General features: G+C 40.9%; 1 protein-coding gene across 1 annotated transcript in view; it reads right to left on the bottom strand.

Moving 5' to 3' along the window:
- The window catches only part of RAB8B (RAB8B, member RAS oncogene family), a 67,318-nt gene that overhangs the window by 7,501 nt on the left and 41,982 nt on the right, over window positions 1–17,835 (bottom strand). Inside the window, exons 2-6 of the mRNA XM_019947818.3 lie at window positions 11,167–11,227; window positions 8,035–8,095; window positions 2,897–2,974; window positions 1,830–1,919; window positions 555–620 (exon numbers count right to left, since the gene is read on the bottom strand). Of these exons, the coding sequence (XP_019803377.2) occupies window positions 555–620; window positions 1,830–1,919; window positions 2,897–2,974; window positions 8,035–8,095; window positions 11,167–11,227 (356 nt within the window). The remainder of the gene's footprint in view (window positions 1–554; window positions 621–1,829; window positions 1,920–2,896; window positions 2,975–8,034; window positions 8,096–11,166; window positions 11,228–17,835) is intronic.

Genomic DNA, 17,835 nt, shown 5'->3' with positions numbered 1-17,835 from the left:
CATCTTCTGTTCAGTGACCCATTTTTGGGTTTTTTTTTGGCTGTGTTGGGTCTTCATTGCTGCACGCGGGCTTTCTCTAGTTGCAGCGAGCGGGGGTTACTCTTTGCAGGCTTCTCAATGCAGTGGCTTCTCTTGTTGAGGAGCGTGGGCTCTAGGCGCACGGGCTTCAGTAACTGTGGCCTGCGGGCTCAGTAGTTGTGGCCTGAGGGCTCAGTAGTTACTCCACAGCACGTGGGATCTTCCTAGACCAGGGCTGGAACCCGTGTTCCGTGCACTAGCAGGCAGATTCTTAACCACTGCGCCACCAGGGAAGCCCTGTTCAGTGACTCTTAATTGAGCAATCTAATATATCCCATGTGGAGGACGGGTGTTAGAAATCCAACAACCAGGATCCACATAAAAGTCAGAAGCATAAACGCTTACAGAATGGAAGTGGAGTTCCCACAAGGCATTCACTAAGGCAGAAAATATCAAGGCTTGGAGAGTTGCTTGAACACAGGCACCTAAGACACTAATGCTACTACGTAACAAGTCACCAAACAATTCCTTCTCACCTCTTCTACATTCGTACTGGATTTTGCACTTGTCTCCAAGAATTTAATCCCATAGTCAATTGCTAACTGAAAGACAAAAAGAAACATTTAAATTCAGTGCAAAATAAATAAATGCATACAGAGCATTTATATTTTTTAGGTTTTTCAGAGTCCTAAAGGGAGCGTACCTAGTGCAGAACTCCTGTGGTTCTCAAATTTCTTTGCTTTCTTCTACTGTATCATGTTTGAAATTTAGATATCTAACTTCATCACCACAAGTAAGTAAAATGGCACCACTTCCACTCAAAACATAACTTAAGTACTTCCCTTCTTTTCGATTATACCTGTAGTTCTCTAATAAAATCACTAGCAAACCTATGAGACATTCACCCCTATCATTAATTTGGGATACATCTGCCCCTTTTATCTGCTCCCAAAGTACAAACCTCCAACAGTTAGTATTGTAACTTTTCATTATTTTTTAACAAATTGGTGCATAAAAGAACAAAAGCTTAAAATACTAAGTACTCACTGCTTGGGTTTCTACTGATTGTGGCAAATTGTGAACTCTTCTACATTTCCATCTATTTCCAAAGAGTTCCCAGTTCATTTGCAACACCAAGATTAAGTGAATGTTTTTAGGGGGAAAAAGTTCGCAGTCAGATCGAAAAATGCATTTTGCACATATCACTAAAAAAAGTCTAAAGCAAAATTCCAAGACTTAAAAAATTGAAGCCTCTAAGTCAATTTGGAAAATGTCAAAGAAATGAATATGTACATGTAATAAACTCTTGTTTTACAGGACATAAAATAGAGAAATGCCTATAAATGATATCCGTAGCTTAATGAAGAGTTTAAAACTCCATAATGACCTAAATCTAATGTGCAGTAAAATATTCTTTAAAAAAAATGAATTGAAAAATGATTACTGTTGAAACTTCACCTATCCTACTACTTTTTTTTCAAAGAGAATGAACTGGTTTAACTTCAAAACTGGGCATTTACACACAGATATGGAAGAAATAACCTGAACTCTAAGCTGCAGGAATCTGAAAAAGGACCAATTTGTATCTCCCAGAAAACAGCAAATTCTTTAGGAATGAGTCATGACTACACAGTATATGGAGTTGGAGCTCGAATACTAATTCATACCATTCAAGTATGGATTACAACCCTTTCGTTGTTTTTTTAACAGATTAAAATATAGATGTTTTTAAAACTTAAATCAATAATAGTAAGAAAATGAATGCTTAACGTGAGTAGATTCCAATCTTTATGCATTCAGTTCAAATTTACCTTCTCCCCTCTTTCTTTTGACACTTGTCTTTTGTCATTCATATCACATTTGTTGCCCAGGATCATTCTTTCAACATCTGAAGAGGCATGCTGCAGGGAGAAAACAGTATGTTAGACAAACAACCTGAGAAAAACACAGTTACTCAACAGGCAAATCTTAACCTGTCAGAAACAGATCCAGAAATTTAATTATAAGACAAATAATCTTTCACTCAACATAAGGCCTGATTCACAGAAAAATTTTAAAGATGAGAGGAGGGGAAAGCTACAGCATAAGAGTCCATGCGAACATTTTTCCCAAAGGCTTGCAGTCATTCTCATGTCTTTTTTGGTACATGAACAAACAAAAATAAAACTTAAAGTTATCTAACAAAAAAACTTCCAAATGTTAGTTTGGGTCAAAAAAGGGAGAACACCTCGGTAGTAAGTGAGCCAATGCAGAAGGTATTCTGGATTCTGAACTACTTAAACAATAAATTCACGTGGGTTAATATAAATGTGTATGAAATTATTTCACAGTCAGATTTCTTTCTGAAATGTCAAAGACATTAAAAAAAATCTTCATACCAATCAAACTGGAACTAAACCAAATTTTAAATATCTAAGATGAAGAAAATGTTAGAAGGGCAAAATGATAAACTGCCGGAATAAAGATATATTTTTGCCCGTCAAACAGCATAGCATGGTGGAATAGACAGAACCTGAGAACCCTCGCTCTCCTTTTTAAAGGCTCTATGAGCACATGCAAGTCACCTCTTTCTGACCTCAGTCTTCTCATGTGTAAAATGGGGACTTGGATTAAATTATTTTCAAGATCAGGGCCAAGTTTAAAATTCTGTGAAACTGCTCCTCTGTCTGGACCTCCCCCCAGTCCAGCAGAGAAGTCAGACTGGCGGTACCAGAGATGTCACCCTCCCTGGCACTCCTCAGAGCAGAGGGCCTGACCTGCCCATGCCCTACTTCCTAGCAGCTCAGCTGAGTGATAGGGAGACACTCATAAAGGGAGGAGCCCTTTATAAGCACCCAGCAGGACTCTTCTCTAGTATCCATTCTCTTTCCATACATACCTCTTCAATGTTTCTTATCCAATTTTTAATATTGTCAAAGGACTTTTCATTTGTGATGTCATAGACCAGCATAATTCCCTATAAGAGGAAAAAAGACCGTTATTTAGTACTTTATACATTTAAAGTTAAAGAATATAATGTCAATGTACTCTTCTCCTCCAGAAAGCTTGTGTTTGTCCTTTTTCTGTCTTTATAGAAGGAATTTATAATAAAAATTTAAAGTACAGAGAAACAGAAATAAATAAAACCTTCCATTGTCTCACCATGTAAATAAATACTCTGTTAACATTTATTTCACTTTTAACCTGTAATGAATTAGTGATTATGGTAAAGGTGATACACCCTTTCTACCTGACTTCATATAATAAAACTGGCACCAACTGAAGCTAAAAGGATGTTTAAGTTAAAATAGAGATAACATTGAGAGTAAGAGGTAATCGCTTCTGTTGTGCACTTGTTTATTCTGAGTAGAAATTATCTTGTTTCTGACTCTTATACTAAGACTGTAACCATATGGCTTTAGATTTATTTCTTTTTATATGAACTGACTGAAATGTTACTAGACTAAAAAAAGTTACTATTTGTCTAAGTAAATCACAGACACTTAAAATATAATGCATTTGTTACACAGTTTAATGAAAAGCATCCTCATCATATCTTAGAAGACCCCACGTCTGGTATTTTTAAACAGTTTATCTTCTAAATGTTTCAACTGACACCTGTATGCTACCTATTCCAAAATCTGTATCACAAGACCACATTTGTGTGTTAAGTGCTAGATCCACCCCCCGTCCATCCATTTCAACAAATATTTAGTGAGCACCTACTATGTGCCTGGTAGTATACCAAATGCTACTAGTAGTGAATAAGATAGGCAAGGCCCCTTCTTCTCATGGATGGCTAGCAAAGAAAACAATGAACCAATAACTATATAATTAATTATAATTTAGACAATCACTATGAAGAAGCATGAGGAGCTCTGAGTAAAAATGCTAACCTAATCTGGTTGAGGGGCTGGGGTGGCTCAGGGAAGGTTTCCCTGAGAAAATGACATTAAAGCCAAGGCCTGAGGGCTGAGTAGACTTGAACTGGGCAAAGGGGTAGAGGCTGGAGTGAAGAGGGGAAGCCCTCAGTGCCTGGGACATAGCAGAAATGTGATAAATATCTTGCTCACCAGGAAGGCCCAGAACCTACTAGGTTGAGTAAAAGACTGCCAGCTTGGCCCTCCCTGGTGGCGCAGTGGTTGAGAATCTGCCTGCCAATGCAGGGGACACGGGTTCGAGCCCTGGTCTGGGAAGATCCCACATGCCACGGAGCAACTAGGCCCGTGAGCCACAACTATTGAGCCTGCACGTCTGAAGCCTGTGCTCTGCAACAAGAGAGGCCGCGATAGTGAGAGGCCCGCGCACCGCGATGAAGAGTGGCCCCCGCTTGCCACAACTAGAGAAAGCCCTCGCACAGAAACGAAGACCCAACACAGCCAAAAATAAAAAAATAAATAAATTTAAATTATATAAAAAAAAAGACTGTCAGCCTGGCAAGAGTGCCCAGATCCAATGGGAGAAGGGCACAAGATGAGGCCGAAGACACAGACAGGGGTCAGGTGTGCCTTGGAGAACACTGACAGGGCATCGGCTCCCAGATGGCCCCTGTGGTCACCGAAAACTCAACTCAGTGAAATAGGAAGTTGTCTTTGTCCCCTTCAAATCTTCTCTTCCTCCTTGTACTCTCGTTTTGAAGAAGGGCAATACATCCCTGCCAGCCAGCCCAAGCAGACCCTTGGGAGTAATCTGCTCCACCACTAGTCAGTCACTAAGCCCTGTAGACTCAACAACCTCCACATTTCCACAGTCTGATACCCCACACGCAAGGCCTTACTCACATTCTCATCAATTAGCCTTTACCTGGATGACTTACGTCTCCCTGCTTTCATTCTTAACCTCTTCTAATCCACTCTCCATAAGGGCACCAGAGTTATCACTTCATTGCTTAAAATCCTTTGGCATCTCGCCATTGTACTCATAACTAAAATTCCTTAAATAGCAGGCAAAGTCTTTCAGGGTCTGGCTTCCAACTTTGTAAATAAATACAAAATATAAATGTAAATAAATGTAAATCATATAAAATACACATAGATAAAAGAATCCAGGAAACATAGTAAAATGTTAACAGAAGCTATCTCTTATGGTGGTGGGATTTTAGATGATTTCTTAGGATCTTCAAAGCTTTCTATACTACATGTAACCTTCTGACAACCAGAAAAATATACATAATTATTTAAATTTAAATGACAAACAACATTCTTCTCTATCCTCCCTCCTCCTAGCCTCGAATGCAAATGTTTAACTTTGGCTACACTGTAGATTTTACAATTACCAAGGTAATTAAAAAAAAAAAATCAAAGTGGAGAACTGTACACTTAAATGTTAAATTTTATGTTACATATATCTTACCATAATTTTTAAAAGTCTCAAAATGCAATCTGAATAATTCCTGATTCAAACAGCTTAGCTACCTACAATAGTAAAATTAAGCAAAAAACTGCCGGAGCTTTACTTCCCTTTGGGCTATGTGGACAACCTTGATCTTTACTGCTGTCTGTCAAGTAGCACTCTGGGTGGTTAGCACAGGAAGTGTGAACACAGTGTAGTGGTTAAGGGCACAGATTCTGGAGTCAGAGGTATCAGGTCTGGGCTCCACCGCATGCTACCTGGGAGATCCTGGAGAAGTTATTTTATCCCTCTCAGTCTGCGTTTGGGAAATGAGGACAGCACATCTTCCACAATGGATTTTTGAGGATCTACTGAGATGTTATTTGTAAAGTACTTTACCTAGAATCCAGGACACAGCTTGGACTCAATAATTGGCAACAATTATTAATTTATATCTTTGGTTTGAGTAGCAGAAACCCTTTGACTATTCCCTATGTTTGTAAGCTAATTGATATTATGAATCAGCTGGAAATACAAGTTCCGGTATACCAGGTAAAAACTTTATATATCTAGTATACATATCTATAACAACAACGGCCTCCTAAGAGTTCACAAGACAGTACTGAGAAATGGCGATAATGCAATGATATGGCGCCTTTTCCCCCCAAAGCCAGATTGTCCGTCAGGGTTACTGCTATGCCTACAAATGTTGCTCAATAGTTTGAAACAGACCAAAGGACTCTGCCATGGTGTCAGACTCAGTACTGTGCTTACCAAAACGCTGCATTCCTGAGCCAACCAAACTAAACCTGCCAGAACCACCACCTGTTGAAATGAGAACACAACGGCCCCACATCCCACTGGAACAGATGACACGCGGGATCCAAGACTCAAGTAGAGCAGGATTTCCTGAACATGTATCTAAGATTGTTTCTAGGTCTGAAATTGTTCACTGATTCACTCCTTCAGCAAGTATTTATTGAGCATCTACTATGTGTAAGGCACTGGCATTCGTAGTAAAACAAGAGACAAAAATCCCTACCTTCAAAATGAAAAGGACAAGATATCTTAGAACAGCAACAATGTCTAATTATTTGCAGTAATGTGAAAAAAGGCTAGGCAGTAGACAAATGAAATCTAAATTAAAGAACACATTTCAATGATCTCTTTCCTTATACCATGAACTAGAGCTGCACAGCCAAGGAAGACACTTGCTCCACATTCTAAGTGTTCTTGCCCACTCTGTATTGAAAACAAGCTTGCAAGTGGTATCAATACATCATTCCTAGAAAATAAAGAAATTGGTCAATATAAAGGCCTGTGTTTATAAGATGCCTCTAATCAAAATTACCTATAAACTATTCTAAATCATCCCTGTTAAGATGTTCTTATTTACCCCCAAAATCCTTTCTGGAGGAAATAAACAACAAACAAACTTCTCCACACAAGATAAGTCCCTTCCCTTTGATTCCAATCTAAGCAGAGAGTAGCTGACAACTGCCCTTCTTAAAAGGATGACCTTTTACAATCTTCAAAGTATTATAGGGTGGAGAACACATACATATAAAATGGTTAGTGGTATAGAGTCCCAAGGTGGTAGAGCTTCAAAAAGGAATTCCCAAAAGGAATCCCCAACTTCTGTGTGGGGATGTCACTGGCACTCAAATACTGGAGGGTGAGTGGCAGTGGAGGAGGAAGAGAGAGCAGCATGATAATAGAGGGATCTGTGAATTCAGATCGCACCTTCCTGCGGCAAAGGGACAGCTAAGACCCCTACAGCTCCGTCACGTCCACACCACTCTCAGAAGCACAACGGTCTTTTACGCAATGAGCTGGGTAAGTTGGCAGCTGGCACCCCAGAGTCTACTAGGCTGGGCTATGTGATCTCAACTTTTCAACTTTCCAAGACTCCCAAAGCATATTGGGTTTCATCATCATTTAAAGCTCCAAGTTATACCTGGCTTAGGCCTAAAAGCCAGAGATAAAGCCCTGTTCTGGTTCAGACGTTTTAGGCTTGGTTCCGTAGAGCTCAGCTTCTAAGCTACCTTACTCACCACTGTACTCACAGCACCACACAGAATCTACCCTGAGCCAACAGTATAATGGGTTGTATAGATGAAGCATCTTAGGACGGAAAAGAGCCAAGTGACGAGGTTATGATAACAAGGATAAGGCTAGGATATAGCACAGAAGGACCTGGTAGTCAAGATTCACCAGATTCTAAGCCTCAGAGAGTCACAGATCATTTGGCTACTTCCTGGCCAGCTGGCAGAATGCTGGTGGAGGAGACTCCAGAGAGATGAGCCAATAGGAGTGGATGTTGTGGACCTGGTGAGAGATAAGGGATGATGGTGGCAGGGCTGAATGGGGAGAGGGTGCAAGAAATGAATATTTAGTCACAGGGCTTGTGGTTTGCTAAGATTTGGCAAAGGTATTAATAAAAGGACAAAGCACAAAAATATACGATCACTCAGAATGTGTGGAGGAGTTCTAAAACATCTCCAAGCTAATTACATGATTAATATAATGAAGACCAATGGTAGAGTACACAGCTACTAAACACAAAACGTAAAAAACCCTTTAAATGTCTTGTTTGCACGTCAAAAAATCTATTTTCTCCAATGTACTAGACTCTAGCTTGAATCCTACAAACTTGACAAATGAATATTCATGTTTTACTTCCACAAAACCCTAAAACACACTCACCATAGCTCCTCTATAGTATGCTGTCGTGATGGTTCGAAATCTTTCCTGACCCGCTGTGTCCCTAAAATTTAAAACAAAGGAGAGAGTGGTTTGCAAAGTCATCACAAGTATCGCTGAGGAGACACTCGAAGCTGTAGGAGATATAATGGTGGTCTGCTCACAAATGCAGTGGTTTCAGGGAGATGGGGAACGAGACACAAAGGGAGCCTGTTGCGCCTCTGGAAGCCTGTTGGGAGCTCACAATGACTTGGGTGAAAAACTTGGACCTTGATGACAAAAGCATCAACAGGAAAATGCATGGTCCTGCTAGGAACTGGCATGTGTTCGTCAGTCAGATGAGGAACAGAATAGAGAATAGTTCTAAATTCTTGGACTCCTAGAGGCAGTTCTAATCCTTTTTATAAATGCCCAATGATTAAGGCACTTTGCTCTCTTGACTGAAAGTCTGATTTCTGTACCAAGCAAGCAGTTGGGCTGGACTTACTACCGTGTAAATTCTGCTCTGCAGAGCACACTAAAATGGGTCTCCTCAAGAACTTTTTCAGCTCTAGAGCCCATGATTAAATGAGACCATGGAGTTCAACACATAATTGTTGACAAAGACTTCAAAATATGAACAATACCTCAAAATTACATCAACTTGCATTTATTCTTGCTTTTTTGGAGGATGACGTACCATTTGAATACATTCTGAAAAATGCCAACATTTCGAATTACATTTACCAAAGCAACCCCTATAAAGGAAGTCAAGTTTCCTTGATATCTGGGAAAAATCAATATTCCTAAAAGAAAAAAAAAGCATTTGTGGAAATACACTAAAAAAGAAGCATTTGTGGAAATATACTAAAAATCTAACACACACCAAACTCAAATGAGATAAAGGCCTAAGGGAAATATAGTAAATTTAAAACATTAATAAATACCTTACCATTTATGTATACCTTACATAAAATGTATACCTTACATAAAATACTTTCACATGGTGCTCAAATGATGCCCACCACAGCCCAATGTGGTGGTATTACCATCATCCCTGTTCTACAGAAAAGGAAACAGGCTCAGGTGGGCTGTGGTCCCAGTTCTGCCACTAAACAGCTCATACCCTTGAATGAGACTCAAGCATTCTAGGCCTTGGCTGTTTAGTGCAGGCCCTGGCCTCACAGTACCATCATCTTATCCTGCCATCCTCTCACCGATCAGGATTAGATACACAGGCACTTGTTTGGGACTCAGCAAACAAATCATGAGGAAAACAGGGGCCAAACACCGTTGAGCAGACTAACCATATATTTTTTATTTATTTATTTATTTTTGGCCGCGTTGGGTCTTCGTTGCTGCGCACGGGCTTCTCTAGCTGCGGCGAGCGGGGGCTACTCTTCATTGCGGTGCGCGGGCTTCTCATTGCGGTGGCTTCTCTTGTTGCGGAGCACGGGCTCTAGGTGTGTGGGCTTCAGCAGTTGTGGCATGTGGGCCCTAGAGCACAGGCTCAGTAGTTGTGGCGCACGGGCTTAGTCACTCCAAGTCACGTGGGATCTTCCCGGACTAGGGCTCGAACCAGTGTCTCCTGCATTGGCAGGTGGATTCTTAACCACTGTGCCACCAGGGAAGCCCAGAATAACCATATTTTGATTCTAACATGCTACTTGATTTAGAACCAGCTCTGCAGCAAGGATGCATTTGGCATCCTAAATGCAGGTCATGAAGATTAAATGGAGACTACTTTGCTGCCAAGAGGACTGATAAATAGTGCCATGGGGTTCTAATTAGCTGATTACCCACAGGCTCCTAGAAACATTCCTTATTGTTATGATCAGGACTGTACAGCATAGAGTCAGAGATTCTCTTTGCTTCCCCCTTAAAAAAAATTTTTTTTTCTTTAAAATATTTGACTCTTATTAAATACCAACAGATGAGAAGAGTAGCTTGTGGTGACCTACACAATGTTTTCCAGTGAAGTATACGGGGAACCCTCTACACAAGGCTAATACATGAAGCTGACACAAGGTTCCAGGAGATTTGGGTAGTTGTCCCAGCTCCATCACTAACCCAGACATATGCCTTCAGATGAACTTAACCCCTCTAAGTCCCAGTTTCCTATAAAAGAAAGGCTGGCGGATTTCAATATAAGGTTCTAGTTCTATCCCGGTTCTGAAGTTCAAAGAAGAAAAACAGCCTATGGAAAAAGCTGATATATATGTATTACTTTATTATTTTGCCCTGCTTCCTTCTTACGTCTATGATGCTCTAAATTTCTAAGCTTTGTTTCCTGCTGTTATTGTCACACATTAGGTCAGTGAACATCATCCAAAACCTTCCTCAAGGCTCCAAATCTATGTGGCTCCATGGAAGGCCCTACACTGAAAGCAATTAAAGAGGTTAAAAAAAAGAAAAAATCTAAGAGTTTGAGTTCAAGCCAAAAATATTCAACCAGGCAATCTGCAGGAACCATATTTATTCACTGTAGTGTGACAAATTCTTGAGGAATTAACCAGTCGGAGTTGGCTGATCGTGAGATCTTTGCCTTGCATATTATAACACGAGAGATGACAGGCATGCCTTTTCCCTTCCTTATTCCCCAGTGCAGTGTTCCCCATTTTTTATTTAAGAAGAAATATGCAAATAAATGAGAAAATATCTGAGCTGGAAGGGAACTCAGATGTCATCAGTCTGACCAATCAATTTACAAATGAGGACAAGTAGTCCCTAAGAAGGGAAGCAAAGAACACCAAGTCCTTAGTTTAGAGGCTGGACTCCAGATCAGCACTTTGGGGTAGGAACTTTGGGGTTCCTACCACTTGCCTACTTTGCCTTATCTGATTTCACAGCTGCAACAACTACAATGGAAAAATAACTGACACGCTTTAGAATTTTAGTTTCCTCCCCTATAAAATTAGCATTTTGGAAGAATGAGCTCTCAAATTTCTCCTGGCTGTGAGACTTAGTGATATCATCCTTACCATCCCACTCTTGGTAAAGACACCTTTGAACACCTACCCATTTCCCCTTGGTTCTGATAAAGAAGTTTTAGCTACCAAACGGTACCTCTAATTTACCACAATTCACCTTTTAATTCCCACATTCAATTCCTGATTAAGGTAGAAATGCTGTGTGCATATATTTTTTTTTACTTACCATATCTGAAGCTTAATTTTCTTTCCATCTAGTTCTATCGTTCTGATTTTAAAATCAATTCCTGCCAGAAAAAGAAAGAAAGACATGCTAAATTTCTTCAAATATAATCCAAGGCTTATTAGGAAAAGGACAAAGATTTCTTTTGAAAAAAAGCTCTCCAACGCACTGGAAAATGTGAACACAGAAAGGGTGTGAATGGTATGTTTCCTCTGAATACAGGCTGAAGAAAGGAATGCTAATTACTCTGCAAAGAATTCCCACACATGTTAAATGAAGCGTATTATATGCCTCATTATTTTGACACAAATGGAACACATCCCTCAAAGGTACATAATTTAGATAGATGGAGAACATGCCATATTTTCCACTTCCTGAAATACAGATAAACAAAGCTTCCTACCCACCCCTCGTGCCCCGTCCTTCCCTAAAGAAGGCCGTGAGGCCTCTTTTTGTTTTATTTCCACCTCCTTCCATTTGTTTCTTTAGAATCTGCAACTGGCTAAAAGAAAGAAAAAAAAAAAAAACCCACCTATCTGAAGGCAGGGATGAGAAAGCCTGCATATTTATTTTATACAGTTAGCAAGTACTTTACATACATGTTAATAAATGTTCCCTGCATCTTTCTGGCTAGTGCTGAAATAGCTAAAAGGGCTTTGAGCCCTGGCTGCACTTTAGAATTACCTCAAGAACTTAAAAGAAAAAGAAAAATACTCATGACTAGGCCTGCTCCCTTCCCCAAATTCTGAGATTCTGACTTAATTGGTCAAGGATGGTATCTGCGCACTAGTAATTTTTAAAGCTCCCCAAGTGATTCCAACCTGAAGCCAAAGCTAAGAAGGCACTCAACCAGCCTGACAGGTAGCATGTGAAAGTCATTTGTGGCTCCAGCACTCAACAGTTCAACCCCTCCCTCACCTATTTCCCCCCACTATGGTAGCTCAAAACTTAACTCAGCAATTTCAACTACAAAGAACCACAAAGTCGCTCACAAATACCAGCATCCTCTACCATTGAACAGGAACAGGCTGCTGCTCTTTCTGAAGGGACCAGTCAGTGAATACAGCTCGCTTGCAATTTGCTAAATCCTCATCATCTGGCTACTCAGCTTTGTTTCAGATGTTTCTACTCCTTCACATTCTCTGTAGAGCCCCTTAAAGCGGTTTCCAAGACATTTCAAGAAAACGGTCAATTATGCATCCTCTAAAGTGACTGAAACATTAACTGCAGCTATTTTGAGGGAGAAAAGCCTTCAACGGCTACATTATTACAGTATTTCTACATATTAACACTGAGAACGCCCAAAAAGGCTGCTTGCCGGCTCCAGCTTCATATATGGCAAAGGCATAAACCAAGTGGATTCGCCCCTTCTTCTCTGCGTGGCACTTTTCCCCCAGGGAATCTTTTCAGGTACGCTTGTGAATCTTGAAATACGCAACAATCACACCCAAGCTAATCCAGCAGAACAGCTTCTTATTCTTTCCCTTCACTAATAACCATGTAATGTTAACAAATACAATCTCATACCCAATACCCCCAGGTTATCTGGCTCACATTTCCTCCTGTAAGGCACCTCAGTATTGCAGGGTCTGCAGTCACTGAAGCAAAACTGAGCAACACAGCACAAGTATTATTGTCAGCATCACACAGAATTCACTGTGGCCATCATTCATTTAACACATTTTTATTGTGATTTATCTTTTTATATATCTCCAAATCCAGTGTAACAAAGACCCTCTAGGGATTCTCTCTAGCCTCTATCTCTTTTTGGTCCTCGCATCAAGAACAATGCCAAACACGCGGTAGGCAAGAAATGGATGTTTCTTGATGTTAACGTTTCTTAAAAATTCACAATTTTCAAAATTCATAGCAACAGAAAATAGAATGGTGGTTATGAAGGGCTGAAGGGAGGGGGCGGGGCAGGAGAGCTGTTGTTTAATGGGCATAAAGTTTCAGATTTGCAAGATGAAAAATTTCTGGAGATCTATTTCACAACAATGTAAATATACTTAATACTACTGAACTGATCACTGAAAAAATGGTTAAGATGGTAAACTTTATTTTATGTGTGTGTATGGGTTTTTTTTAGCACAGTAAAAAAGAAGAAAAATTCATGACTTTCAAAATACTTACTGTATCTTCAGAAAATAACTTTCTTAACTGGAAGACTAAAGTCATCCAACATTCCATCTTTTAATAGTTCATTCACATTTTAAGTAAAAGATGATGTCTATCAAAATGCCTGCCAAATGAATACTTTTCCTTATTCTATTTTATTAAGATGTAACTCCGGTTCTTTCAAGGTTGTTTTTACCTGTAGTCAGGAGTCATGGGCAACTTTTCCACCTTCATTCAACAAAGCCATTTTGAGGCGCCCTTAAGTCTCAGTTACTCTCCATTCACGTGAAACATTGAGGAAACTTTCTCCTGACCCAGACTTTTGTTTTTTGTATTTGTTAGAAGGATTACCTTTCTGTTATTGGAGGAGGTTCTACCATTATCTGTGATACTTAACTGTCTGTTCACTATTCAGAGGTTTTCAACATTTTATAAGAGTTGTGAACTGGTATTTAGCTTTGGCTGATGCTGCTTTCAGGAGCCAGGTGACAGACAAATGCTGTAGAGCACAGTCAAATTAACACAACTTGAATTTCACTAAAAATGGGAAATATCACTTATGTTATTATTGAAAAGCCTTGGCCCTGGAAGTCAAAAGACCTAGACTGTGGGCTTCCCTGGTGGCGCAGTGGTTGAGAGTCCGCCTGCCGATGCAAGGGACGCGGGTTCGTGCTCTGGTCCGGGAAGATCCCACATGCCGCGGAGCGGCTGGGCCCGTGAGCCATGGCTGCTAAGCCTGCGCGTCCGGAGCCTGTGCTCGCAACGGGAGAGGCCACGACAGTGAGAGGCCCGCGTACCGAAAAAAAAAAAAAAAAAAGTCCTAGACTGTAGGTTGGGTTCTGTCATTAATAACTTTTAGGAGGTTGCCTATCTGTTCTGAACCTCCACATTCTCATCCATAAAAAAGGTTAAGAGAATCTCATTAGATAAATTAGATCATGTGCTTGATTGTGCTGTGGGAACTCTGAAATTCCACACAGATGTAAGATATTACACATTCAGATGCCGTTATCCGGCAGATCTTGTCACCTCATGCATGGATTATGGTAATAGCCTCCCAGGGCGCTGTGCCAACACCTCTTGCTGGTCTGATTCCCCAGTTCACAGCATGCAACTGTGAGAACAGCTTTCAACAATCCCTGTGGTAATGTCACCTCCCTATTCAAGAAGCCATGGATCCAACTTCCTCGGCCTGGCAATCCAGCCTTCCCCCCAGGTGCACCGCTCTCCCTACGCCGCCACCCTCCCAGCCTCTCTCCAACTTCAGCCTCTGTTTCTCTCACTGGGCCCCGCACCTCCTCCCCTCTGCCCGTGCATGGCTACCTCACTCGGCAGCCTTCTCTGAGGGTGCCACCCTACCCTGCGGTCCTCTCCACTCAGGCCTGTCCATCCCTACCTCCAGGCCTGGCTTTTGCACAGCAATTCAATACTGTGTTACTGGGTTTATTAACATACTGTCCTGAATTGCTCTCACATCAAGCAAGGGTTCCATCCTCTCTTTGCCAGTTAGGTTGCACACAGAAACATGTATGCAGTAGATCCTAAATGAAAGGTTAAATACCTCCGTGTAACTAGGTAAAGGTTAAATTCTACTAAGTGTGGAGACAGCTAAGAAAACCTTGCAAGTTCAAAGTTGTGTCAGCGTACACTCGCGAAAATAGTAGGGATGCTGAGAAATCTTATGACACTAAGAAAATGAAGATCTCTACATTACAATTAGTTTTGACAATGATATCAGTAGAATATATAGTGCGTTAATACTTACTATAAAGGAAAGACAACTTTCTGAGGCTACTCCAGGATTAAAAGAATAACCAGTCATAAGAATGATAATATAATTATATCCATTAGGATGCTTTCTGCTGCAAATAACAGAAACCCCAAATCAAACGAGCTTAAGGTAATGTGTTGACTCATATGACAAGCCCAGTGGTAAGCTGAGGTTCCGAGATGGCTCAATCCAGTAGTTCTGGCTCATTTCTCTGCATCTCCTTTGGCTCTGCCCTCGTGGGAGTATCAATTTCATCCTCTGACTGATAGCAGTTCCTGACTACAAGAGCAATACTGAGAAGAAAAGAGATCATCTTCCTGTGCCTCTCTCTTAAAAGTGAGGAAATGTTTCCCCAAAGCCTCCAGTGACCTTTCCTTCATGTCTCATTTCTGGATTTATAACCAAGGGAATGTCATGTTCTGGGGGCCAAGACTGAGCTCCTCAACTAGTCACTGCCCCGGGCAGTTACCAAGATTGGATTAATCTAAACCCATCCCTAAACTGAGATTAATCAAGGCCCATCCCTGGAGCTGGGTCACTTCCCCTGATCCTGCTAAAAATAGGAGAGAGGGGAAAGCTGTTGGATCCATCATAATATCTGTTAGAATAATACAAGTTTATTTAATACAAGTTTATATTCATAGCTACATGAAACAGAGAGATCCTAACAGCTATCACTACTACTCTGGCACGAATGTTATTAAATTTCATGATAACTACAGTACTTCTCTGAAGGTAATTTCTCCTCATGTTCAGCCATGAACAAGAAGGAGACAAAGGACAACGAGCAACCCAGGTAGCTGCCACAACATCTCTGGGCTAAACCATGATCTTTGCTGTTAGGAGAGTTCCCAAGCCCACAGCTCCAAAGACCTGGCTTGTGCTCTAGTCCCAGATGATTAGAGACTGCAAAGGAGGAGGCAGTCATCGGTAGCAGCAAGAACCAAAGCTCATCCTAGCAGTAAGGGAGCAATTTTTTTTTCCTCCCTTTAAAACGACTATACAATCTCAAAAAACATAGCTCCTGAAGAGGATTACATTTAGGGTCAAAAAGCCCCATGTATTTCTTTTTTCTTAATAAATTTATTGATTTATCTTTGGCTGTGTTGGGTCTTCGTTGCTACGCGCAGGCTTTCTCTAGTTGTGGCGAGCGGGGGCTACTCTTCGTTGCGGTGCGCAGGCTTCTCATTGTGGTGCCTTCTCTTGCTGCGGAGCACGGGCTCTAGGCGCATGGGCTTCAGTAGTTGTGGCACGTGGGCTCAGTAGCTGTGGCGCACGGGCTTAGTTGCTCTGCGGCACGTGGGATCTTGCCGGACCAGGGCTCGAACCTGTGTCCCCTGCGTTGGCAGGCGGATTCTTAACTACTGCACCACCAGGGAAGTCCAAAGCCCCCTGTATTTCAATAGTCTTTTAGAAAGCATCATTTTTTGGCAGCACATAATACAATAATTCATGTTCAAAATGACAACCCTGAGTCATCCCACCTCATGAGCAATCCATGAGCCACCAGGCTTCATGCAGCCTACCTGGCTGGCAGCACAGCCAACATCTATGCTCAAGAGAAGACTCCATCGTTGCTTCCATGTTGCTTGAATACGCCCTGACATTAATTTTGTGATGGCTTTAAAGAAGCGCCAGTTTTCTCATTAATATTTATCTAGTCAATAAAATAGGAAATCTAAATTGTAAGAAAACATTCACAAGGGACTCAAAACCATTTTTCATTCTGAATTTAAATACACACACACAACACACACACACACTCACTAATAGATTTTTATTTTTTCTGAATTGATTCTCATGCTAAACGGTTGCTCATCACTGATACATGTTATGTAGCATAAGGAGGCACCGAGGGAAAAATGAAAGGAATCACAGAATTCTAGTGACCATTTAGTCCAGTCCTCCCCCTGTGCTGAAGAAAACTGAGGCTCAGGGAGACGCAGCAACTTACCCAGATTCACAAAGGCCAATTCAAAACGGGGTTAAAATCAAATTTGGGCATTTAAAGATCAGGCCTTCCTGAAGAGATGCATACAAGAATGTCCACATCTCCCTGAGGAGGCCTCCTCTTTACGGGTCGTAGTAAAGCACTAGCAACAACAGGAATGCCCTGGTATACAAGGCCAAGAATACCTTGGTATATAAGGAAATACTAGGGAGCAGTGAACAAGAGTCATGTGTGTCAACATGAATGAAGCTCAAAACAACGTCCAGTGAAAAGAGCAACTGCAGACATACACACAGAGTCAAACCATTTCTGTAAAATTTCAATACCAAAAACAACAGTATGGATCATTTATACATCTATCCACGTGTAATTAAAATACAAAAAAATACGCAACAATGGTTATCAACAAAATCCGGATAGCTGTTACCTCTGGAGAGAAACGGAGGAGGAGGGATTAGGCAGGGGTTCACAGGGACTTCAACTCTACTTGTTATTTATTATTTCTAAAAGTGAGGGGTGGTACATGAACGTGGGAGTGTTTTCCATTAGGTATACTTTTGTATGCCTAAATTTGTTCATGATTTTTTAAAAGCAATGGCTAATTACTGGAAAAATGACATAGAGAGGCACACATTTATTCATGGCAGGAGAAAAATCAAACCAAATTTGAGAGATGAAAGGCACTTGAGAAGATTTAGGCCAGGGACCCCCTCCCCAACTTGTTCAATACAAAGAGGGCTTTGGTGCTCAGTTCAATAAACTGAGCCCTTGGTGACCAGTTACAGGGTGACAGAAAGACTGGATCAAGCTCAGAAAGTGAGGGGACAGATGA

The sequence above is a fragment of the Tursiops truncatus genome, chromosome 2, assembly GCF_011762595.2.
Source record: "Tursiops truncatus isolate mTurTru1 chromosome 2, mTurTru1.mat.Y, whole genome shotgun sequence".
In the NCBI taxonomy this organism is placed as follows: domain Eukaryota; kingdom Metazoa; phylum Chordata; class Mammalia; order Artiodactyla; family Delphinidae; genus Tursiops; species Tursiops truncatus.
Note: the sequence above shows the minus strand (reverse complement) of the source record. Positions and strands in the feature narration are given on the sequence as shown.